This window comes from Lipophrys pholis (genome assembly GCF_963383615.2).
Source record: "Lipophrys pholis genome assembly, chromosome: 16".
NCBI classification, from domain to species: domain Eukaryota; kingdom Metazoa; phylum Chordata; class Actinopteri; order Blenniiformes; family Blenniidae; genus Lipophrys; species Lipophrys pholis.
In genome coordinates this window covers 10,712,441-10,732,179 of record NC_137634.1, presented here as the reverse complement: position 1 = coordinate 10,732,179, position 19,739 = coordinate 10,712,441, and the positions used below count along the sequence as shown (strand labels likewise).

At 42.1% G+C, this 19,739-nt stretch overlaps 2 protein-coding genes across 3 annotated transcripts; both read right to left on the bottom strand.

Annotated features, from left to right (window-relative positions):
* Positions 1-6,870: 6,870 nt before the first annotated feature.
* Positions 6,871-13,134, bottom strand: chrdl2 (chordin-like 2). 2 transcript variants are annotated; one of them, XM_080483687.1, is made up of 11 exons: positions 12,997-13,134; positions 12,568-12,680; positions 12,356-12,449; positions 12,132-12,277; positions 10,538-10,631; positions 9,021-9,085; positions 8,332-8,500; positions 8,022-8,210; positions 7,729-7,902; positions 7,437-7,529; positions 6,871-7,339 (listed from the first exon to the last, which is right to left on the bottom strand). In XM_080483687.1, exons 1-11 carry the CDS (start codon positions 13,064-13,066, stop codon positions 7,206-7,208), a joined length of 1,341 nt encoding a protein of 446 aa, XP_080339813.1. In that variant the 5' UTR covers positions 13,067-13,134; the 3' UTR covers positions 6,871-7,205. The 2 variants fall into 2 exon arrangements, with proteins under 2 accessions (XP_080339813.1, XP_080339814.1); XM_080483688.1 differs by lacking the exon at positions 12,568-12,680 and having other exon boundaries at positions 12,356-12,445; positions 12,997-13,103.
* Positions 13,135-14,553: 1,419 nt separating this feature from the next.
* spag7 (sperm associated antigen 7) lies at positions 14,554-19,074 on the bottom strand. Its single transcript, XM_080483956.1, has 7 exons — positions 18,939-19,074; positions 16,982-17,049; positions 16,798-16,886; positions 16,632-16,716; positions 16,412-16,501; positions 15,649-15,805; positions 14,554-15,566 (listed from the first exon to the last, which is right to left on the bottom strand). Exons 1-7 carry the CDS (start codon positions 19,021-19,023, stop codon positions 15,451-15,453), a joined length of 690 nt encoding a protein of 229 aa, XP_080340082.1. The 5' UTR covers positions 19,024-19,074; the 3' UTR covers positions 14,554-15,450.
* Between the last annotated feature and the right edge of the window lie 665 nt (positions 19,075-19,739).

The window sequence follows — 19,739 nt, the reverse complement described above, 5'->3', positions numbered from 1 at the left end:
GTTAATGAATCAGTCATGGGGACTATTAAGTTCGGCTATTAACCACAGCACCAATGCAATAATGCAACAATGGGCATTTTACCTGCACAGGTGACCAAGTTACTTGTTGTGAGTCGGACGTTTTGGAGCAGCTGCACGTGATCTGCCACGGACAAGCAGGGTTTGAGAACAGAGTGGAGCTGTAAGAACAAATAGATTGATGATTTATTCAGGGTCCACAGATCTGCTGGATTCTATGAATAATTTCAATTTATCTTTATCATCCTATCGAAAAGCTCACAACAGAAGCTTTCGTAAGCTTCCAGTCCTGTTCCGTTGTTCCTTCCTCTTCTTGATTTCAAGCTCTTCTGCTTCATATGATTTCCATTATTTGTGGTCAGAGCGGGCTGCAGATGTGGAATGCACGCTCAGCCTCGGTGGAACGAATCAATACGCGGGGATTGTACATTTTTTATATTAATCTCTGCCTCTGTATGTATTGAACCGTACATAATTTATGAAGTGCACACACTCACCAAAGTGCTTCCTTCATACAATCAGCGAAAGCCTCACAGTTACTGTGAGCAGGGCCGTGCAATGTGATAATCATTTCTTTTAAGAGCGGTTGCAGGGCTGCATGGAATCAACTCTATCTGTTCCTATGATATAACTGCATTTCATATCCGAACAGCACTATACACCAACCATAACATTATGACCACCTGCCAGCCATATCAGGTGCCACGATCAGTGTTGTTAACTTCATATGTCGGTGATCATAATGTTATTGGTGGACGTAGTTCACGTTTGTCTCTCTCCGGACGGATTTTTAGTTCAACCATTTTAGAGACCGAATCTTCTTAAATCCTTCAGTGCTTCTGTTATGTTCTTTGTACCTTGACAGTTTGAAGTGTTGACTCGAGCAGATGACTTTTGCCTGCCTGCTGGAGTTTGTTCTTGTGCCAGTGGGTTCTGGCTTGGTCTTATTTCACCTCACCAGAATGCCGTTACAACGCAATTATGAAGTGATAATGATGAGTGCTTCGTTCACCTTCGGTTGCTTTGTTTTGATGTTGGGCTTCCTTGAAGTCATAAAAAAAACAATCAACTAAATGAACACATACTATCGTGCGAGAGGTTGTTCTCCACCTTAACCTCTCCACAGTTTTGGGCAATGATCAGTCGCGCTGAAGGCTTTTATGTTCCAGACACATTCACTGACCTCATCACAAACATGAAACTCGAAGGTGACCTTACAAATGCTTCACAAAGTTCACATTTCATCATTTGACTTATTCACCATTTGCGCCCAGATATTACAAACCTACCAAAACGGCTTCCTCTACGTGTAAGCAGAGGAGTAAACCTAACGGTACGTCTTGAAACTGGACGCAGGCATTAAGTCCATCCTGACCGACCACACACATGCTTGCAGTAAAACGTTGTTTTTTTTTTTGGTTTTCATCTCTGAAGATGTTGGCATCAGGAGAAAAAACTCAAAACAGGCGGCTGAATACAAAAGAAGCTCACAACGATAATCACAACGTCAGAAAATGCTTTTGTTCGGAACAGATATAAGGCGTACCCAAAATACTCTTACAGACTACTTCCAAACCTTTGTGGTTGACAAGTCAGCTTCGATTTACTTTGAGCGCATCACATGAAGGCCGTGAACGAAAGACACAGACGAGGAAGTAGGGCAAATGGAAAGCAGTAAATCCAGAAATACAGTGACTTTAGGTTATATGCTAATAAACAGCCTATATTTAAAGGTGAATGACACCACGAGAAATCTCCCATTCCAGTTTGTAACCATGTGTTTTAATGGTCTCAAGCACACAGCCTGAAGTCCATGACCCTGGAGCTTACTGGGGATACAACACGTCTACTTTTGGCTTTATAACAGTAAATAGTTTGTGCACAAAGTTCTGTGGCTCAAAGACAACTAACAAACATTGCTGTTACTATGATGCATTAGCCAAGGAGCAGTAAATGTCCTCCAACACTTGTTAGCTGTTGTTTTTATATCTCTTGTATCTGTTTTGTTTTTTTTGTCATAATTGTGTCATAAAAGCAGCTGGCTTGAGATGTTGAAGCTGTTTCAACTTCTCGATTCGATTCACAACTGAGGACATCTCCGAGACCGCGGAAGAAATTTTTACGGTTTTGATGGTCTTGGAGTTGTCTCATGAAATGTCGGGGGGGGGGGGGGGGGGGTGCAGTTTGTGTGTGTGACTGCTTTTCAGTAGAACGCAGTGAGAGAACTCACCTACTCTTTGTCTGAATGCTCCTTTAAGATATATGTTTTATGTTATTTTCACTATCTGATCAAATGGCAGCATGCATGATGAAGGTAATTACACAGTCCAGGTTTATATATACAATAAATACAGGAAACTTATCCCAGTTTCAGTGTAACGAGCTGAAAGCTAGTTTATTTGACACCGCGGCGCAAAGCCAGGAGCAAATAGTGTCTCATTTTATTCCTGGAGGAATCTCTCTAGCGTCAACACAGAATCAACACACAAAAAAAGGCTCTGATGTATTTTTCTTTTTTCCCCCTTTCACATGAAAAACTGTTGAAGTGACTTATTAACTGAAAACACATTTCATCAATGCTCTCAGTGAAGACAATCTGGCAGCGGCGCACGATGGTCTGTCCAAAGGCAGGAATAATAACAAAAGACATGATGAAGAGAAAAGGCATCAGTGCTCTGCGTCTTAGTCAGAAACGATCTGTGTTTATGTATCTGTGTGGAGCTTTTTTTTTTTCCTCTTTTCTCTTTTTCTCTCTTTTCTGTATATTTGAACACAGTACAGTTTCACATCTGGAGCATTCATCACAGCAATCAAGCCTGAGAAATGTTTGGCTAACATTTGTTTGACTCTCAAATTGAGGGGCCAACAGTTAAGCTTCGAGAATAACCCTGCGGAGGCTCAGACACCAGGTTTGGCTCAGGAAGAATAGGCATGAATACCTCATCAACGCTCCTCATTACACAAGTGCCAAATGAGTTCACCCCAGAACGGACCTTGTTCATTATTTCTCCTGATGGACATTTGAACCTGAACACACAATCATCCGCTGGAGCCTTCAAACACTCCGGCTGACATCAGAAAGGAGGCTATTATTAATTGCAGCTCATGACCGTAAAGTTGTCTCTCTTCTCTATCTTGTAAAAGAAAAAGAAAAACAGTACACCTCACTGTGGTCTGTGTTTAATAGTGAACAGTCATTACAAGCATGTGTTTAAAATTATGACCTTTAAGCTCAACCGCTCAGACTAAAGTGTTCACGACGTGTGTCCTGGTTTTGTTCATGTTTCCTTGGCTGCGCTCCAATCACCAGCTAAAATGATCAGGGCCAACTTAATTAAGGAGGGGGCGAGGGTGTAAAAAACACAGCGCTTGATAGATTTCGGAAGTATTTTGAGGTATAAACTCGGTGGGTTCTGGTGAGCACCTTAATCAGCTATGAAAGCAAACACATCTATCAGACTTAATCAACTTAACACAGTTTTGCTCCCTGTGAATCGAAAAACTGTCTGATTGATTTGCAATGCTTCAGCTCCTCGCAAACACTGCACACATCGCTGGGCTGTCCCGCTGCAGCACACAATGATATGTTGCATCGAAATAAATTCAAGTCGAGTGCTTTGTTTGTTTGAATATTGCAAAACTACAAAAATCCATCCCTGGTTACCCAATACGAACTCTATCTTTGTCAAAGATCTTCTCAGGATTTATGTCCTCTGATGGCCCAGAAGAAATTACATGTAAAACAGCAGTAAATAAGTTTTGTTCACAATTTTGGCTTCCAGTCCTGAGTTGAATCGTGACCCCGGGTCTCCAGTTTTCTTCTCCTTTCACTGAGTCTGGGCTGCATGGGCAGCAGAGGGGAGAACACATACACAGAGAGCTAACCAGCAGCATGATTTATACCTACTGACTGCCCCCAGCTGCTACAATCGCCACAGCCAAGACTAAGCATGCATAGCTGAATGAGCCCACGGGACGAATTGAAAAATTGAATCCATGAAACGTGGACTCTATCAAAAACCGCAGAGTAAGATACCAAAAGTCAATTTTAAGGACGAGCAGGGCAATGTGCATTTGCATTTAAAGACATATTTGATGAGCAGCGTCCAATTAAAAATGTCCCATTCTCATGTCTTTGCCACAGTTTTTCTTATATTAGCAGAAATGGGGGAGCTATGCTGTGAACTGTGAGCTCCACTGTCAGGTAGAGTAACAAAGCCAGGGATGATCAGTAATGTCTGGTGCAGAGTGGTTAAAAAAAAAAAGAAAAAGAAAAAGAAAAGCACACACACACACACACACACAATGAGTCATTGTCAGCGAGCATGTCGGGAGTTCACAGACAAAGGAAGCAATAATATTGGTGAGCCCTCACTCGGCCCACCAGAACCTGCAGTTGCACACTGACTGAGTCATGGGAACCACAGTGATAATTTGACACCTGTTGATCAAGCAGGCCTGTGGAAAGACTGCACACGGCGCTGCTGCCCCGAAACCACTCGCGCAAATCTCGCTCAGCCATTCTTGAGAGCTCATTCTTTCCATGACCCAAGGTACGAGCTTAACAGAACTATGACTTTAAAGTTTTTACTTGTTTTTTGGTGGCACGGATGTAGATTTGAGGTATCTGCTTCCTCGACTCTGTCTTGAGTAAAAAAACAGATGGCCTATATTTCCACTCACATTGTTTGACCACTTGAGGGCAGTGAGCACGACCTATATTTATTTATTCATACATCTAATGATTAAGAAACATCATTATATAGAGTCATGTTTTGGTCATCTGCAGCGATAATATAAATTTCTTCTAGGCTCTAATTTGCCTTTACCAATGTCTGGAAAAGTGTGTACGCTCTTAAATACTTTGCTGTGTGTCCTTTAATACTGAGCGTAATGTGTACAGAAAGTATTAAGAGCTTCTTTTGTGAACAGCTGCAGAAAAGGTCACTATGACAGCCATCCCAGTGAATCAAAACAGTAGAATTCTGGGTCGGACAATAAAAACAATGAAAAACTGTAAAGATCCAAAGTTGAGAATGAGCTGCAGAGTTAAATAATAACTTTTAATGGTAAGTCACTGTGAGAAAACCCCCATAATCACCTAAAAGGCAGCATAAATCAATACTTTATGGATTGAAAAACATGGACTAAAGCAACTTTACCAGTCCCTTGAAGGGCAGCTTCAACTATGTAATGTGACTATGTAATCAATAATATCTATTACAAAGGGATAAATGATTCACTGTGCCAGTAGACTGGAATTTGCAGGAGGGTGTTACTGCTTTCTGGCTCAGAGATTTTGCTTTATTGCACAAAATTGGAAGCATGCAGTGCTTGTCAGTACACATAATACAAAACATATTTGTATTTCCTTCTATTAAGACTTCAACTAATAAGAAGGAAAGTTTGAGTTTGAGGTTTTTATGCGATTGATTAAGTGAAACAAGTGGCCTCCGATAGATGCGGTGATTATGAATAAGTTGGTTGATACACTGAATCTTCGGAGGGCATGACAAAGACTTATATTTTTCGAGTCAGGACTACCAGCCCTCAATAGGAAGGGTCATTTAAAGACAACCAAACCTTCTTTCTCAACTGTGAATCAAGAAGTCTGGGCTTGTTTAATGCGCCAAGCTGCTCTCCTCTCGTCACCCTCGACACATTCATAAGTTATTATTGTATGTCACTGCCTTTATGTGATTCCTGGAACTGTGCTCTCTCCCCTCTCTCTCAGTACCCTCCTGCAGGATCTCTGACCGCCGAACTGGATGTTTGATGTCTGTGCTTCCTCCCTCATAAAGTTGTTTTCTTTTCTCTGTCTCATTCTTTTCTCATTTATCTCTAACACCGCCTCGATCTGGAGACTTTTCTTCCACTGTACTCACTCATGAGGAACTGTTGAGTTTTCCTCTCTGAATGTTTGTGAGTCAAACATGCTACGGTGTGATTTCGTGCTGTATAAAATCGATTGACTGTTTTGGGAGGTGAGAGCATTAACCACTTCCCCCACAGTAACAGACAAATGATCTCCGAGTACCAAAGCCTGGCAAACACCAACCGAACAATTGACATCGACTCATAATAACATTTGCTTTGAGAATGCCGGTGTTGTGAAAATAAGTGAGTGTGTGAAAGTTGTGAGGGTGACGGGAGTTTCAACTTCTGCTTTTGATTTCCTAACCTCTGATCACATTTCATTTCCAGCGGGAACACAGTTTATCCGGCCTTCCGCAGATCTGTTCACCGGAAACCTTGGGGCGATGGCGGCGTGAGGACCCCTCTCCGCCGTGCAGACCCCTGATGAATCAGCGGATCATCCCCATATCGCCAGCATATATTCCATCTATCTCCATCTGAAGTCCATAGGTCCGCCGCATGAAGGCCGTGCTTCTCTTTGAATATAGAAGAAACTCCCCAAAAACAACAAATATTTTTTCTGGTGTGAAACCACAATGAAACACATTTGTGGTGCCAAACTGCCAGCAGAGGATACAGCGTGCATACAGCGACTTGAGCAACATCCACAGTAAAATACAATTACTTACGGTATGTGGAGTTCTTTAAAAAAAAAAAAGTCAGGTTATGATAACAAACTGAATCCCGCAGCTGCATGGAAAAAAAGCTGCAGAGTCTAAATTTGACTTTCAGATGGAAAGAAACAGGGAGGCTCTTTTTTTCTCCAATCAGCAATTGTGTATTTACCCCCCAAATACCTCTTTCTTGTACAAGACAGTGAAATCATTTCAACACTGTAATGTATTTACACAAGCATGAAGAAAGCATTAGTACTCTTTAAATAAGATGCGAAAACACCAAATTTGTATTTAAATAAGTGTGTTGAAGATCAAACCATTCTTTAAAAAAAAAAACTTTAATATTCTTAATAAAATGTGACCTCTTGTCCAAATACATTCGAAAATACAAACCTAAACACATTTATATGTTGATGAGGAGTCTCTTAGATCAAGCCTCCATATTAATACTTTTGAATTTGGATTAACTTTTTTTCAGTTTTTAACTCAAATGAAATATGGAACGCTTAAAACATGATAGACAGTTAACGGATTAAAGAGAAATATAAACGAGAAATTCCACTTACAGGAATCACGTCCAAGTGCAACATGTATGCATTTAGTACATAGGTCAGCCGTGTTGTTTTTGGCAAACACTGATATAAAGAGGGACGTTCAGGGTGTACACAGGCCGTCGGTTTGCTTTGGATTTAGGAAAGTCACCATCTCCCGAATGCCGTCTTCACAAACACTGATCTGAGGAGCTTTGCCCAGGTTTCCTCCCTCCTCTTTAAATTTCTTCCACGTCTCTGAAACAATGAAAATGACACTAAAATAAATACCAGTAATCACAACATCTAACAGTCCAAATGTAAACCTGCATATACAAAAGCCATTGATAACAACCTTCATTGAGTGTTGTGAGCAATGTGTAATTTTCCGGATGATCCATGATGTCTTTTCTTTGAACGTCGCCGATTTCCATCAACTGCAAAACTCCTGTGAAAATAATGAACTCAGATAAAACTGAAGCGGCAGAGAAATCCTCAAATCTGTACTGTGACTTTAATTTTACCGTCACCAAAGGTTTCCTGAATGCCAGATTTCCATTTAAAAAAAAAGGCATTGCTGCACAACACACTCATTTCCCAATATATGACTGTTTTCATTTATAGTGTTGAGACCACTTGTTGCCCACCTTCCACGGTGTGCCACACTTGCACCTCGACCTCGGCTGGGCTCTGTCTTTCAACAGCGATGATCCTGACTGCGCTCGGCGAGTCCACGCTCAAAGACGAGTCCACCTTGTATACCAACAGGTTACTTTTATATCCCAGATAGCACTGGGTCTGGTTACTTTCAGCTTTAGTCTCTGGAGAGATGGAAAAAAAAAAATAAGAAAGCAAGGGGAAGTTGAGCAGATGATGTTTACAGAAATCAACATCAGGCTGGTATAAACAGGTCATTAGTCTCGGAGACACGTCGGACTACCTGGACAAGTCTTGCAGCACTTCCCTGCTAATTTCATAGGATGTTGGCACGGGTACTGACTGGGGCATGTGATGCGTTTGCAGTCCTGGAGGCCATCGGTGCAAGTGCACAGGATGCATTCCAGCACCTTCCCCAAAACTGGGTGCCACATGTCTCCATGAGAGTATGTCTTGCCATTGTATAAACATGCTGCGAGAAATGGAAAACATCTGAGCGTTGTGCTACATATGGAAGCAATCGTAAATGTAGTGAGGAACACGTCCATAAAATAAAATACCTATAAATGATCTTTGTTTTGACAGAGTCTCACCTCTTTGGTGTTTCCTCTGCAGCAGGATCTTCACAGTGGTCTCCGAAGCCCCTTTGAGGTTTAGTTTGCTGAGGTTCAGGCCTCTGGATGGAGTCTTGACCCTGGGTGGAGTGGCACGGTCGGACCGCGCCCTGCTCCGCTCTGCAGGACACTGGTCCACTGAATGCCTCTATTGTAAACACAGATATCATAAAATGCAGTTATCCTTCATCTATTCAGCTGTTGTCTTGACTCACATTTTCACGAGTGTTAGCTGAAGGAGCAGCTCATGGCCCGGCTCCAGACATCTGAGCGACGGCTCACTTCTCACTGTGGCCTCACGCTGAAACACTGCACGGGGGGACATTTGAAGCTTTCGTCTTCACAATTCGCAGCAAAATGTCTGTTTTCACAAATATGGTCTTCATCGCGTGGCGTCAGGTTTGTTAAACGACATGATATGCTTGTCTCCTGACTCTTTACAGTGATTCCAGTGACATGGACATTGTCCTGCAGTGAAAGTGCAGCTGCTAAACTGACGACACCACTTTGCATTCTTGTTATACGTTATAAAAAATGTAAGAAAGAAAAAAAAAAAAAAAAAAAAAAGGTCAAACATGGACAGTTTCCACTTTAAAGCAATGCCAACATGTTAATCGAATGAAAAAAAAAAACCAACAAAAAAAACACGAAAAACAGTGAGAACCTACAACGCCCCTGTTCAGCTGCTGGCTTCCATCCTCATTGGACGAGGACCCGCTGCTGGAGCCGTGATCTGACGGGGCGGAAAAGAGAAAAACAGCACGATTACACTGTGACGTGGAAAATGTGGCAGTCATTTGATATAATTACAGTTTGATCATAATGTGGAGTTGTTTTGTGATTGAGTGCATTAGTGTGTCCTGTGTGGGAGACAACAGGGAGAGGGATGGTTGTCATGGGGATGGGAGAATGGCGGTTCATAACACAAAGGGAAAAGTCAGAGGTTAATTATTAATCAATTGTCCTAAGCCACACCTTGTATGGGCTGAATATAACATAATAAAGTGAGTATATGATTAAACAGGGTGAATTCAAGTGATAAAATAGGTTGGGGAGGAGAGACCATACATCTTCTATACTGCTTTATCCACTTTGGGGTCACCGGGGAGTTCGTGCGAAGGCAGGATACACCCCGGACAGGTCACCAATCAATCATATTACAAACTACAGTACTGAGGGAATACCCACACACCCACAAACAGAACATGCAAACTCCCCACGGGAAGGCCCATGAGTCTAACTCAAGCTTGAAACAAAGACTTTCTTTCTATGAGGAGAGAATGATTGAATGATTAGGACTGAAGTGACCATTGCAGCTTGTAAATACAGTATACATATATATTCACTAATGATCACGCCTAAGAGGAAGAGTTCTGTTTCTCAGTCTTAACAGCTATGGAATGCAATATCTTTTAATGTGAAAATACAGGAAGACTGGCAGGCAAGCGACATTTACCGGTTCTAATGAAGTTTTAGGATGTTTTTGGAGCCATACTAAAATAAATGTTCTTGTTCGAAATACAATATATAATTTAGCTTAACGTGCTGCCAATTGGTCTGAGCTCATGCCTACAGTATATGTTTATTGTATTTGTGTGGTGAAATGTGTAAGTTTTCCTTTTTTGGTTCACTCATTGTCATTTTCCCTGCGCTGTCCATAAAGTGAATTCTGTCATATTGTTTAAGATTCACTCACAGGTGACGCTTTACCTTAAAATTACTCGTTGGGTTACGTCTGATCTGCATGAAGTAGAAAGAAGGGGGGTGACAGATAACAGGACAAACCAAATATTGCTGGTAAAGGAAGGCAGGTGAGTGAGTGTGTGTGTGTGTGTGTGTGTGTGTGTGTGTGTGTGTGTGTGTGTGTGTGTGTGTGTGTGTGTGTGTGTGTGTGTGTGTGTGTGTGTGTGTGTGTGTGTGTGTGTGTGTGTGTGTGTGCCTGCAATTTCAAAGCAGTTTTTCTTACTGTTGCAATATTTCATTTTTGCACGGCTGTCAAAAGGCTGTGCGCAGAAGTGTTGTTAGATAAAAAAAAAAGGTATAAACAGTCGTAATAATGAGTGATGGAGCTCAACTCTAGCACATCATAAATTTCTTGACACTATTGTGTCCCATGTTGGAAAGAGAATAAAGGCTATTTTATTTTTATTTTTTTTTTGTTCTCAGCATTGAGGAGTGGGACTACCTTTACACACCAAACAGCAGGTTTCTGGATGTGGCGCCGGTGAGGAGCAGGTGATGGGCTGGCACGTTTTCAGGGCACAGAAGATGTTTCCATTCTGCGAAGAGACAAAGTGATCTGTTGTGAAATATATTTGCATCGTCAACAAACTGCGAAGGCGTAAGAAGTACTGAATCGGTACCGTCGCATCGCTTCAATCATGGAGGCAAAAGTACCGCTGTTCAAAAATACTCGAGCAAAAGGACAAACCAGTTAATTACTTCTGTGTACTTGTTTTAACAAATAGAGAAAGAACGCAGGGATGTTTCCCTTTAAATGTGTAATCTCGGTCCATGAACAAATGTAAATCAAAAATGTGGACTATTATTTCAAACTGTGGGCGCACTCCAGGACTGTTTATGAATTTCGTTCGCGACGATGTTCACAACTACTTTGTTTACGTGAGCTGACTGTTGTTGCCCCCGTCGCCCGAGAAACATCTGCCGACAACAAAACACTTGTAGCAACTCACAAAACGAACTTCTCTCATCACATCACACTTTTTTTTTTTTTTTTTTTTAAAAGACAACCTGTTGATTTCAGTTTTGGCTTCACTTCCGTTTTTTCCCCTCTTTGATGTCCACCCATCACAGCCGAGCCGAGCCAGAACGCAAACCAGAGCAAGATGTTTCCACCCGCTAAAGGATTATAAATTTAATGAAAATAATAACTCGGTTGCCCCTTTTTTTTCCTTTTCCAGCAAAACAAAAGCAACAGAAAATAGCCCCTTTGCAGATAAGCAGTGATAATACATGCACTGATGAATACATTGAAAATAATTAAGTTCCATTCAAAGCATGTACTTTTAGTCAAACTTAACAATTCGCAGCATGTACTTTAACAATCATGAATTATTACTAAACGGAGTTATCTAAATTAATCTACAATGCAAATTGCTGTAACTGTTGTGCATATGAAAAATGTGCCTTGAACATAGATACGGTATAAATACAGTTAAATCCTATGTTATTGATAAAGCAGTCAAAGGTAGTTTCTTGGTCCCGTTAGGAACATTTGCAGCCATAAAAACCAACATTAAAAATACATCGAAAATCAAGACTCTCTCAGAAGTAAATCAAAGAGGCACAACGGGGGGATAAATACCTTAAGGTCAAATAAATCATAATAAAATGTTCACAGTTTCTGAGAGGAATCATTTTTAAATTAAAGTTTGTACTTGTAATTTAGTATAATTTAAGTAGCTGCACTTACAGATTCTCCTGTTGTTTCTTAATGAGTAAAATACTGATTTATATTATGCTTCAATTTTTTTTTTTTTCAACCCGCCTTTCATCAGAGGAACATCATGAGAAACATTTTCTAAAAACCTTAAAGAGGGAAAGCATTTGATCAGAAACACAGTGGCCTCTGGAGAAGATCTCAGACCTCGGTTGGTTTTAATGTCGTTTTTTGGGGGACTTTTATATCATTTTTATGGTCAATAAAGGAAGCCTCTGCCCTGCTTTAAAAAAAAAAAAAAATTTACAGCTAATTTCCTGCACTGTCTAACCCCCCCCCCCCCCCCAAAAAAAACCCAGAGTGGTGAATTACAACTTACAGAGCATGTGCACAAAACACACTGATTGCTTTGCCTGGATGGGAACAGGTCTTGTTTAGTGAAGGTCTCCCCGGGTTGATAAACGCTCCCATTGTACCTGCAGGATCTGGCTGGGGCCCGGAGCCCTGCAGGGATCCTGGGCTGATCTGAGGAGGACACGGCAGGTCTTCATTACCACAGCCAGGAGCTCCTGTGTGAGGCTGAGGAGGTCCTGGGAGTCTCACCTGTGCACCTTGGACAACACTGCTGGGGCTCAGCCACCGGGTTCTCGCAGGACAGTGCAGGACACTTGATTGTGTTACATTTCACGTGGCCTGTCTTAACAGAGAGCAACAACATCATCCTTTAACAAGTGCGAGCCTCCTCCCTCCAGCCTCTCGGGAAGCGGCTGGGGAATTTGGGCGTAATCTCCCTTTAGTTTGACATTGAGAGGTACCTCTGAGCACACACAGCGCATGCAGAACATGAATCCAAAGGGCTCCAGGTAAGGATGCCAGCTGTCTCCTGGGCTGTAGCTCTTATCTTTAAAAGTGCAAACCACCCCGGAGACTGGGGACCAAAAACAGGGAGGATACAACCAATTCACTTCTGAGGTCATTCCTAAAACTGTGAATGTCAGCCAGAATAACTTGTGACCAAACTTCTGTATGTTTCTTAGACAAATAAGCAAACAGTAAAAGTGTTTAAAAACAAAACAAAACAAAAAGCAGCACAGGGCGGTGATCTTAACAAATATGAGTCAAGCTGTGACGGAAAAGGAGCAAACTTCTTATTTCATGCTTTTCTTTTCTTCATTGAGTGGATGGATCAGGACAGGAGGACAGGAGGACAGGAGGACAGCAAGCAGGCTGCGGTTCTTTCTTACCTTTCCGGGGCTTTAATTCTGCAGCTGCAAACCAAATGAGGAGCAGGAAGAAGAAAAACGTGGGCTTCATTTCTTGACATGTGCGTGTGTCTGAGTCCTCAGTGAGTGTGTGTTTTCTGCAGGACAGACACCGCAGGACAGTGTGAAAGAGGGATTACATGGGGGGGGGGGGGGGGGGGGGGGGCGCTTCCAACACGTTCCTGGGTTATGGGTTAATCTATGGCGCCTTCTTCAGGACACAGACAGGGATGGCAGAAGAGGGAAAAGAGGTTGGTCCTGTAAAACATTTGACTGACACACAATAGAAAGGAAAAACTGCTTTATTAACTTAAAAGAAGGTTGTCATTCAATAGTTGAAGTATTCTCAAAGGCTCACTTTAATGGAGAATTGTTTTTCTGCCGGTTTTTTTCCCCCACGTAGATAATTTTTTTACTCATATTTAAGAGTGCAATCTGATTTTCTTCTTATAAAATCACAAGTTACTACTTTGGTGCAAGAACGTTTATGATCCAAAGCATTCACCCAGACCTTTCTAGCTGATAAATCTGTCCTTTATGTGACAAAATCCCGATTTTCTATTTACATTTGTTATTAAAGCAAACTAGACAGTAGAGGGAAGCAGCCGTTAGCACGGTCATAGTTTGTGAGGCACTAAATAAAACACAAAAGGCCCCAAACAGAACAAAAAAGGCCATTTGATTTCTCCACATGTCCAAAAAGAGGAGGAAGAAGTTCAAACCGTTCTGGTGTGTAATATAAAATACTTACATTGTTATAAAGCGTAGTCTTAATTTGGCAGTGTTTTGTATATCACTACTACTAATAATAATAATAGTGTACACATTGCAAGTCTTGATGAGCAGTTTTATATTATGGACATATCACTTACCAAAAAAGTTATTTGTACATTGATCATGGATGAATTCAATAAAATAATATGACTACAGATCTAAACAAAACTTGCCTCTTGATCATGCTGATGCACAACACTATGATTATTACAACCACAGCGCTGTCACACACACACGGTGCTACAGGGTGAGCGTTTGACCTTTGGCCCTACCCGAGGTCAAAACAGGAAGGAGAACAGAGTCCAAAACAAATAAATGTTTTAGGGTCATAATCTTGTATGATGCGTTTGATGCACGTAAAAGCTCATTCCGCTTATCAAACGGGCATCTGTTTTCCACAGAATGACTCAGAAGTTTGTTTTAATTCAAAGCGGGTCACAGTCAGGTGTGTAATTAGACTTTCTTTTATATCTTTTGTTTGTGGTGATGTGTTCCACTTGTAGCTTTCTGCCACATTAAACCCTGCCAGTAAATATCAGTTGCCTATCATATTGCGTGAGTGTTATATGTCAGGAGTTAAGATAACTTCCTAATCTAGTTCACTGTACTCATCAGGCAAAAAGTATGAGGTGCAAAAATGTGTATTACTAATATAAAGACTGAAAATAGAGAAAATTCAAAGCGTCATGCACATCAGATTAGAAATCAAACCAGATCAAATACATATCATCAGGGTCTGCAGAAATTAATGCAACAACCAGAGAATGAGCTAATACCAATACATCCTTTAATAATTACACATGGGGATAAAATTGTGCAACCATGTTGAGTCAAACATCAGAGCGCTGATGGACAGTGATTGACTCAGTACTTGGGCAGGACAAACAAAAAGAGAGAGAGAGAAAAAAAAGAAAAAAACAAAATGTAGTCACTCATTCCCACCATTATGCCTCTCCTCAGCCATCACATGGCTTTGTAATAAAACATTTAGGCTGGAGAAACAGAAAAATTCACAGTCAGTGCAGATTTAGAGAAACGAAACGGAAACAGACCTGATTTAAAACCAACAATGCAGTTTTCCCCCCAAAATGGACAAAAAAAAGACAAATCAAAACAAAAGCTGGCTAAAACATGGCCCTCGCCTCCTTTCGTCTTAAAAACTGCAGTTGATATTTTGAAAAATGTCCAGTGAGAGATTAAAATCTGGCTTTTGAGCCTTAAATCCAAGAAAGAACACCAGCCAATATTTCTGAGCATAGAGCTTCAGCTCAGGACTGTGGAAGCACATCTGCATTAAAAATCTCCTATATGTTGTTTAAAAAGCATGTACGACGACAGCAGGTGTGTTGAAGTACCCATTATCTTAAAAACAAGAGTAAAAAAAAAAAAAGAAGACACCTAAACTGTCCCTCCATTGTGTAAATGAAGTACTTGACAGGAGACCAGACGAATCCACCTGCTTGCTGAGACACACCAGAGAGTGTCTCAGCACAGCCTTAATAAAACTGGGACTCGCGTGTTCAAATCTCAGCCTGTCACGTAAATGGGAAGTTTTAGATGTCTGAAGCACGAGGGACTACGATACAGGATGAATGAGCGCCCAAATTCACTCGCTCACACTCGCACGGCATACGGAAAAGCACAGGGGGAAACACGGGAGACTCATGAAGTGCTGCTGTGCGCCGCCGGGGCGTCCTCCCGCTTCTGCCGTTTCTTGGCTCTGATCTCGTTCATGGCTTCCTCTATGGAGCGGGTGTCCCGCTTGTTGGCCACCGGCACTGAGACAGGAGAGATACACCGCCGAGATGAGCGAGGCGACTGACCGACGGGACGTTTCTGTGAGGCGGCGTGTGAACTCACCACAGCCGTAGGCGCTGTTGGCCTCCAGTGTGTGGGCTGCGTCTTTGGCGGCGGAGGTGCCGATCAGGTGGCTGTACTTGTCCCTGTAGTTGGAGTTGGGACATGCTTGAGACTGTGGCGTTTTGCTGGCGGCGGCTTCCTCCAATGCGGCCTGCTCCTGCGGCGAGAACACGAAGAACAAAATGAGGGCGGGACAAATTTAAGAAGGGTCTAAAACTTACAAGTTATTAGTTTTGGTTTTTTTTTTTCTGTTCGGCGTTACTGCAGCAGAGTATTCTATTCCTGTACCTTCTTGTTTCTTTCCACCTTCTCTCAAGTGCAATCATCTCTGCTACTCCCATGACCATCTCAGAATACTTTGAGTATTTCTGAGGTAAGTTATCCAACGGGTCTGCATGCAGTGCAACATGTAGCAGTTTGTAGTTTTTTTTTTTAAGCTCTGCTGTAGCAAGAACACAAGACTTTACTAGAACAGCTTTACTGGACGTGTCTTTTCTGTTTATCGCCACGCAAAAACACTACACCTTGTGTGTTTTTTTTAACCAGTTTCGAAACAACTGGAAGATACTAAAACACTAAAAACTGAGAGCGATCCCACCAGTTTGAATCCTGAACTCCCTGACTACTCCAAACTGAAAGAGCATTTAGCTTTAAAGCTTGAGCCAAACCCCGACCGACAGTGGCTGATTTCACTGCTGTCCGAGGCATTTACACTGACAGAAAGCCTCATTGTTCCCAAACACACACGAGCCTTCAGTCTTACTTTTAGTCTGCGCCGTTGTTCTGCCAGCTGGGGGTCCCACTCCTCTCCTTTGCGATATGCCTCCAGTTCCTCATCTGACGGAGCAAACTCCTGCCAAAGCACGAGGTGCCGGTCAGTCGGTTACCAGTTATCTCCTCTTGGGTCAACTCTAATGACACTTGGCCTTAATAGTTAACAGTGGATATAAAAAAAAACAAGGGATATGAAACAGTAATGAGACCTTCTTGAAAAGCATGACGTATCGGCTCTCCTCGTCCTCCCCGAAAGAAAAAGAAGTCAGACCGGCCACTTCGGCTACGTCATGCCTCGAAGACAAATGAATATTATTAAACGGCATGTGGGGACAAACAGTGCTGCTTTTCAAACATATTAAAGTAACTTCTTACAATATGCTCCTTTCAATCTTCCCCATCGGTTTGTATTTTCTTTTCTGTTGTGAACTGTCTTGAATGAAGTCCGAAACTTGTTTCTCCATCTAAACAAGAGATGCAGCGAGCCTGAGAGGTAAAAACAAACCAAGGCAGCGCAACACAATCACACCTTCATCAGATGCCACGTTTCGGCTCTCACCTTTTTCCTGAATTCGGCTTTCTTCCTTTTCTCGTCTTCCTCCATCTTCTTGAGCCTGGCTGCCTGCTCTGTAATGACAATGAGTTGGGGGTTGTTTGTTTTTTTTTCAACCTTCTTGAGGTTTGATTCCGTTCAGTAGGATTCACATCCACCGCTGGCCCAACTTGTTTCCGCTAATGACTCAAGTCGCAGAGCGGCTAATGAAGAGACAGACTTCCTGTGATGCCACAAAACCACATTTCCAGATCACTCAGGTCTCCAAATCTGCTGACGAAGATCCAACAATTGTTTGTTTGCATGTGTCTGCAGGGAAACAGTCTGATGTTTTATTGGTGTGCGCTCTCTTAACGGTTAATTAAACGGATTTGGTCACTTTTTTATCGCAGCCGTGTTGTGGCTCTGTCCTCACATCAACTGGAAAGAGGATCAAGTTGTTTATTTGTAGCAGCGCTCCAGTTCAACGTTGGCACAGAGTTACGAGTTTGAGCTTGGCTCAGCTTGAGAAACATGCTTTGAACGTTACATCTGCTAACAGGAAATATTACAGAGCAGACGAGAAGCGCCTCTGTGACTGGGGGCATGAGGCAGTTTGAGTTTTAATGCCACAATGAATTAATTGATTGGTCAATGAAGGCAAAAGTTCCTGAAGACACAATGAGTTGTTTTTAGGCAGGAATCCAGATTGCAGAATTTTGGTTGACATTATAGTGATATTTTCCAAATGCCAGAGCTGATTTTTCATACCACTGTTTACCATTATCTGTTTATGCTGAACAGCAGACTGCATCGAGTCTCTCCTGTTGTGTAATTAACTTTGTTTACTTTCATACTGCCTGGCTTCTGGGGGATACATTGCCTTAATCGCCGTTTAAACTGTGCACATTGCCCTAGGAGGCTAGTTTGATTAATTACATTTAATCAGACATTCATTGTAAATGCATGGCGCTCTCAGGTGGCTACCAATGCTATGCCGGGAAATTATTGTGCATGCTTAAATCTGGATTTAATCATTAAAAACATTGTGAGTGAAGATAATTGTTCAGGAAGAAATCGGACTTCTTTGTGTATTTCTATGATTCGCTCACATTTGCGGGATTGAACCAGTAAAGGGAATTGTGGGGGAGCCTCCCATGTGGGGCACAAGAGTTTGAGGGAGGTGCAGGATCAGAAATAAATTCTTGAGGTGAGGCCTTTTTCCAGCAATATTTTTTTTCTTCTTAACTACTATATTAATGAAAATATAAATGGAAAGTAAAAACTGTAACAAATTTTCCATTAAAACTAAATTAGTTTTAACCGAATTTATTGTCAATGTACTAGAGAGTTAAATATGTAAAACAACATTCAGTGTGAAACCAAAAGTGGATGCTAACCAGCTATGGTCAAAAGAAAGCATGTAAATAGCATTAGAAGAGAGGAAGACGTGCAGGTTTTTAATAGAGGATGTGCAGCATGAGAGCCAGGGGAGTACATTGTGACCATTCCACACTTTGAAAACTCCTGATCTGAAATATTATACCCACATCTCTGGCGCTAAATGGTGTTTGTGAGTCAAATAGGCGCCGTGGCGCGCTGAAAGTGGACAAAGTCAATAATAACTTCAGGAGAATGCTGATCTGAAGTAACCGAGGAGGGGAATGAACTAGTAGCAGAGCTGTAAGGGGGTCGAGAGGTTAAACTTAACAACATTTACTACTGCTGCTTGTAGTCGGACAGCTTTCAGCGGCTCTGTCCTGCAGCTGCAGCCGGGGCTCGGGACACTGTCTGCGGCAGTGTGCAGCCGGAGGGAGAGGGGGGGGCTGCATGTCCCGGTGAGGCGGTGCTAAACCCCAGGATTGCACCGGTGGCCAATCGCAGCTCTAGAAAGCCCCCGCTCGTCTGGCCTCTACTGTTTTAGATAGCATTGACTTTCACACTGTTTCAAAATAAGTTGCCGCTCAGGTAAGACGTGGTGTACCTCTGGCCTTCCGCCGGCTCTCCTGGTCTCCCACTGTCGGAGGTTTCTCCATCGAGTTCAGGATGGAACCGAGGAGGTCCGCCATCTTGGAAGTGGGGGCAGAGCGTCCGGTGTGTTGTGATGTTGCTGCGTTCTTTTTCTCTCCCTGAAAACTGAGTGCAAAGGTGAATATCGCCCCCTGTCCTGCAGGAAGTTGCATTACACGTGAAAACAACTAGGCCAAGATGAAGACGCTGCAGTTTACGTCCACATAACTCAACATTCCTACATAGCTGTTTATGACATGATTCTCGTGAATGAGTTAGTGGCAAGGCGCAAGGAGTACTGATTATTATTATTATTATTATTATTATTATTATTATTATTATTATTATTATTATTATTATTATTATTATTATTATTATTAGACCGTTTTTTCTGCAAGTAACTAGTCCTGCACGATCCCACGCGGATGGGAGAGGCACCTCAGGAAGGCGATGAAAAGAGATCAGATGAGCGCAGCGTCTGTTGCCATGGAGACGCTAAGAAAAAAGGAGAGGCAGGCACACAAAATTTCGTCTGGAATTTTCAAGTTTTGATTTGTTGCTGTTCCTGCTTTACATCACATTTACATTTCTCTTCTAGTTTTGTGTAGTAATTTTTATTTAGTGGTGGTGGTGTGTGTGTGTGTGTGTGTGTGTGTGTGTGTGTGTGTGTGTGTGTGTGTGTGTGTGTGTGTGTGTGTGTGTGTGTGTGTGTGTGTGTGTGTGTGTGTGTGTGTGTTTAATTAAAAGTAATCAGATAACAGTGGTAGAATTATTC

Excerpts from the sequence above, each read along its gene's own strand:
- chrdl2 (XM_080483687.1), bottom strand. The coding sequence starts at position 13,066 with ATGAAGCCCACGTTTTTCTTCTTCCTGCTCCTCATTTGGTTTGCAGCT. Across the intron at positions 8,211-8,331 it reads GCAGAGGAAACACCAAAGAG|CATGTTTATACAATGGCAAG; the intron begins GTGAGACTCTGT and ends CATTTCTCGCAG. Across the intron at positions 7,530-7,728 it reads AGTGTGGCACACCGTGGAAG|GAGTTTTGCAGTTGATGGAA; the intron begins GTGGGCAACAAG and ends TTATTTTCACAG.
- spag7 (XM_080483956.1), bottom strand. The coding sequence starts at position 19,023 with ATGGCGGACCTCCTCGGTTCCATCCTGAACTCGATGGAGAAACCTCCG. Across the intron at positions 17,050-18,938 it reads GAGCCGGCGGAAGGCCAGAG|AGCAGGCAGCCAGGCTCAAG; the intron begins GTACACCACGTC and ends TTGTCATTACAG. Across the intron at positions 15,567-15,648 it reads CAACAGCGCCTACGGCTGTG|TGCCGGTGGCCAACAAGCGG; the intron begins GTGAGTTCACAC and ends CTCCTGTCTCAG.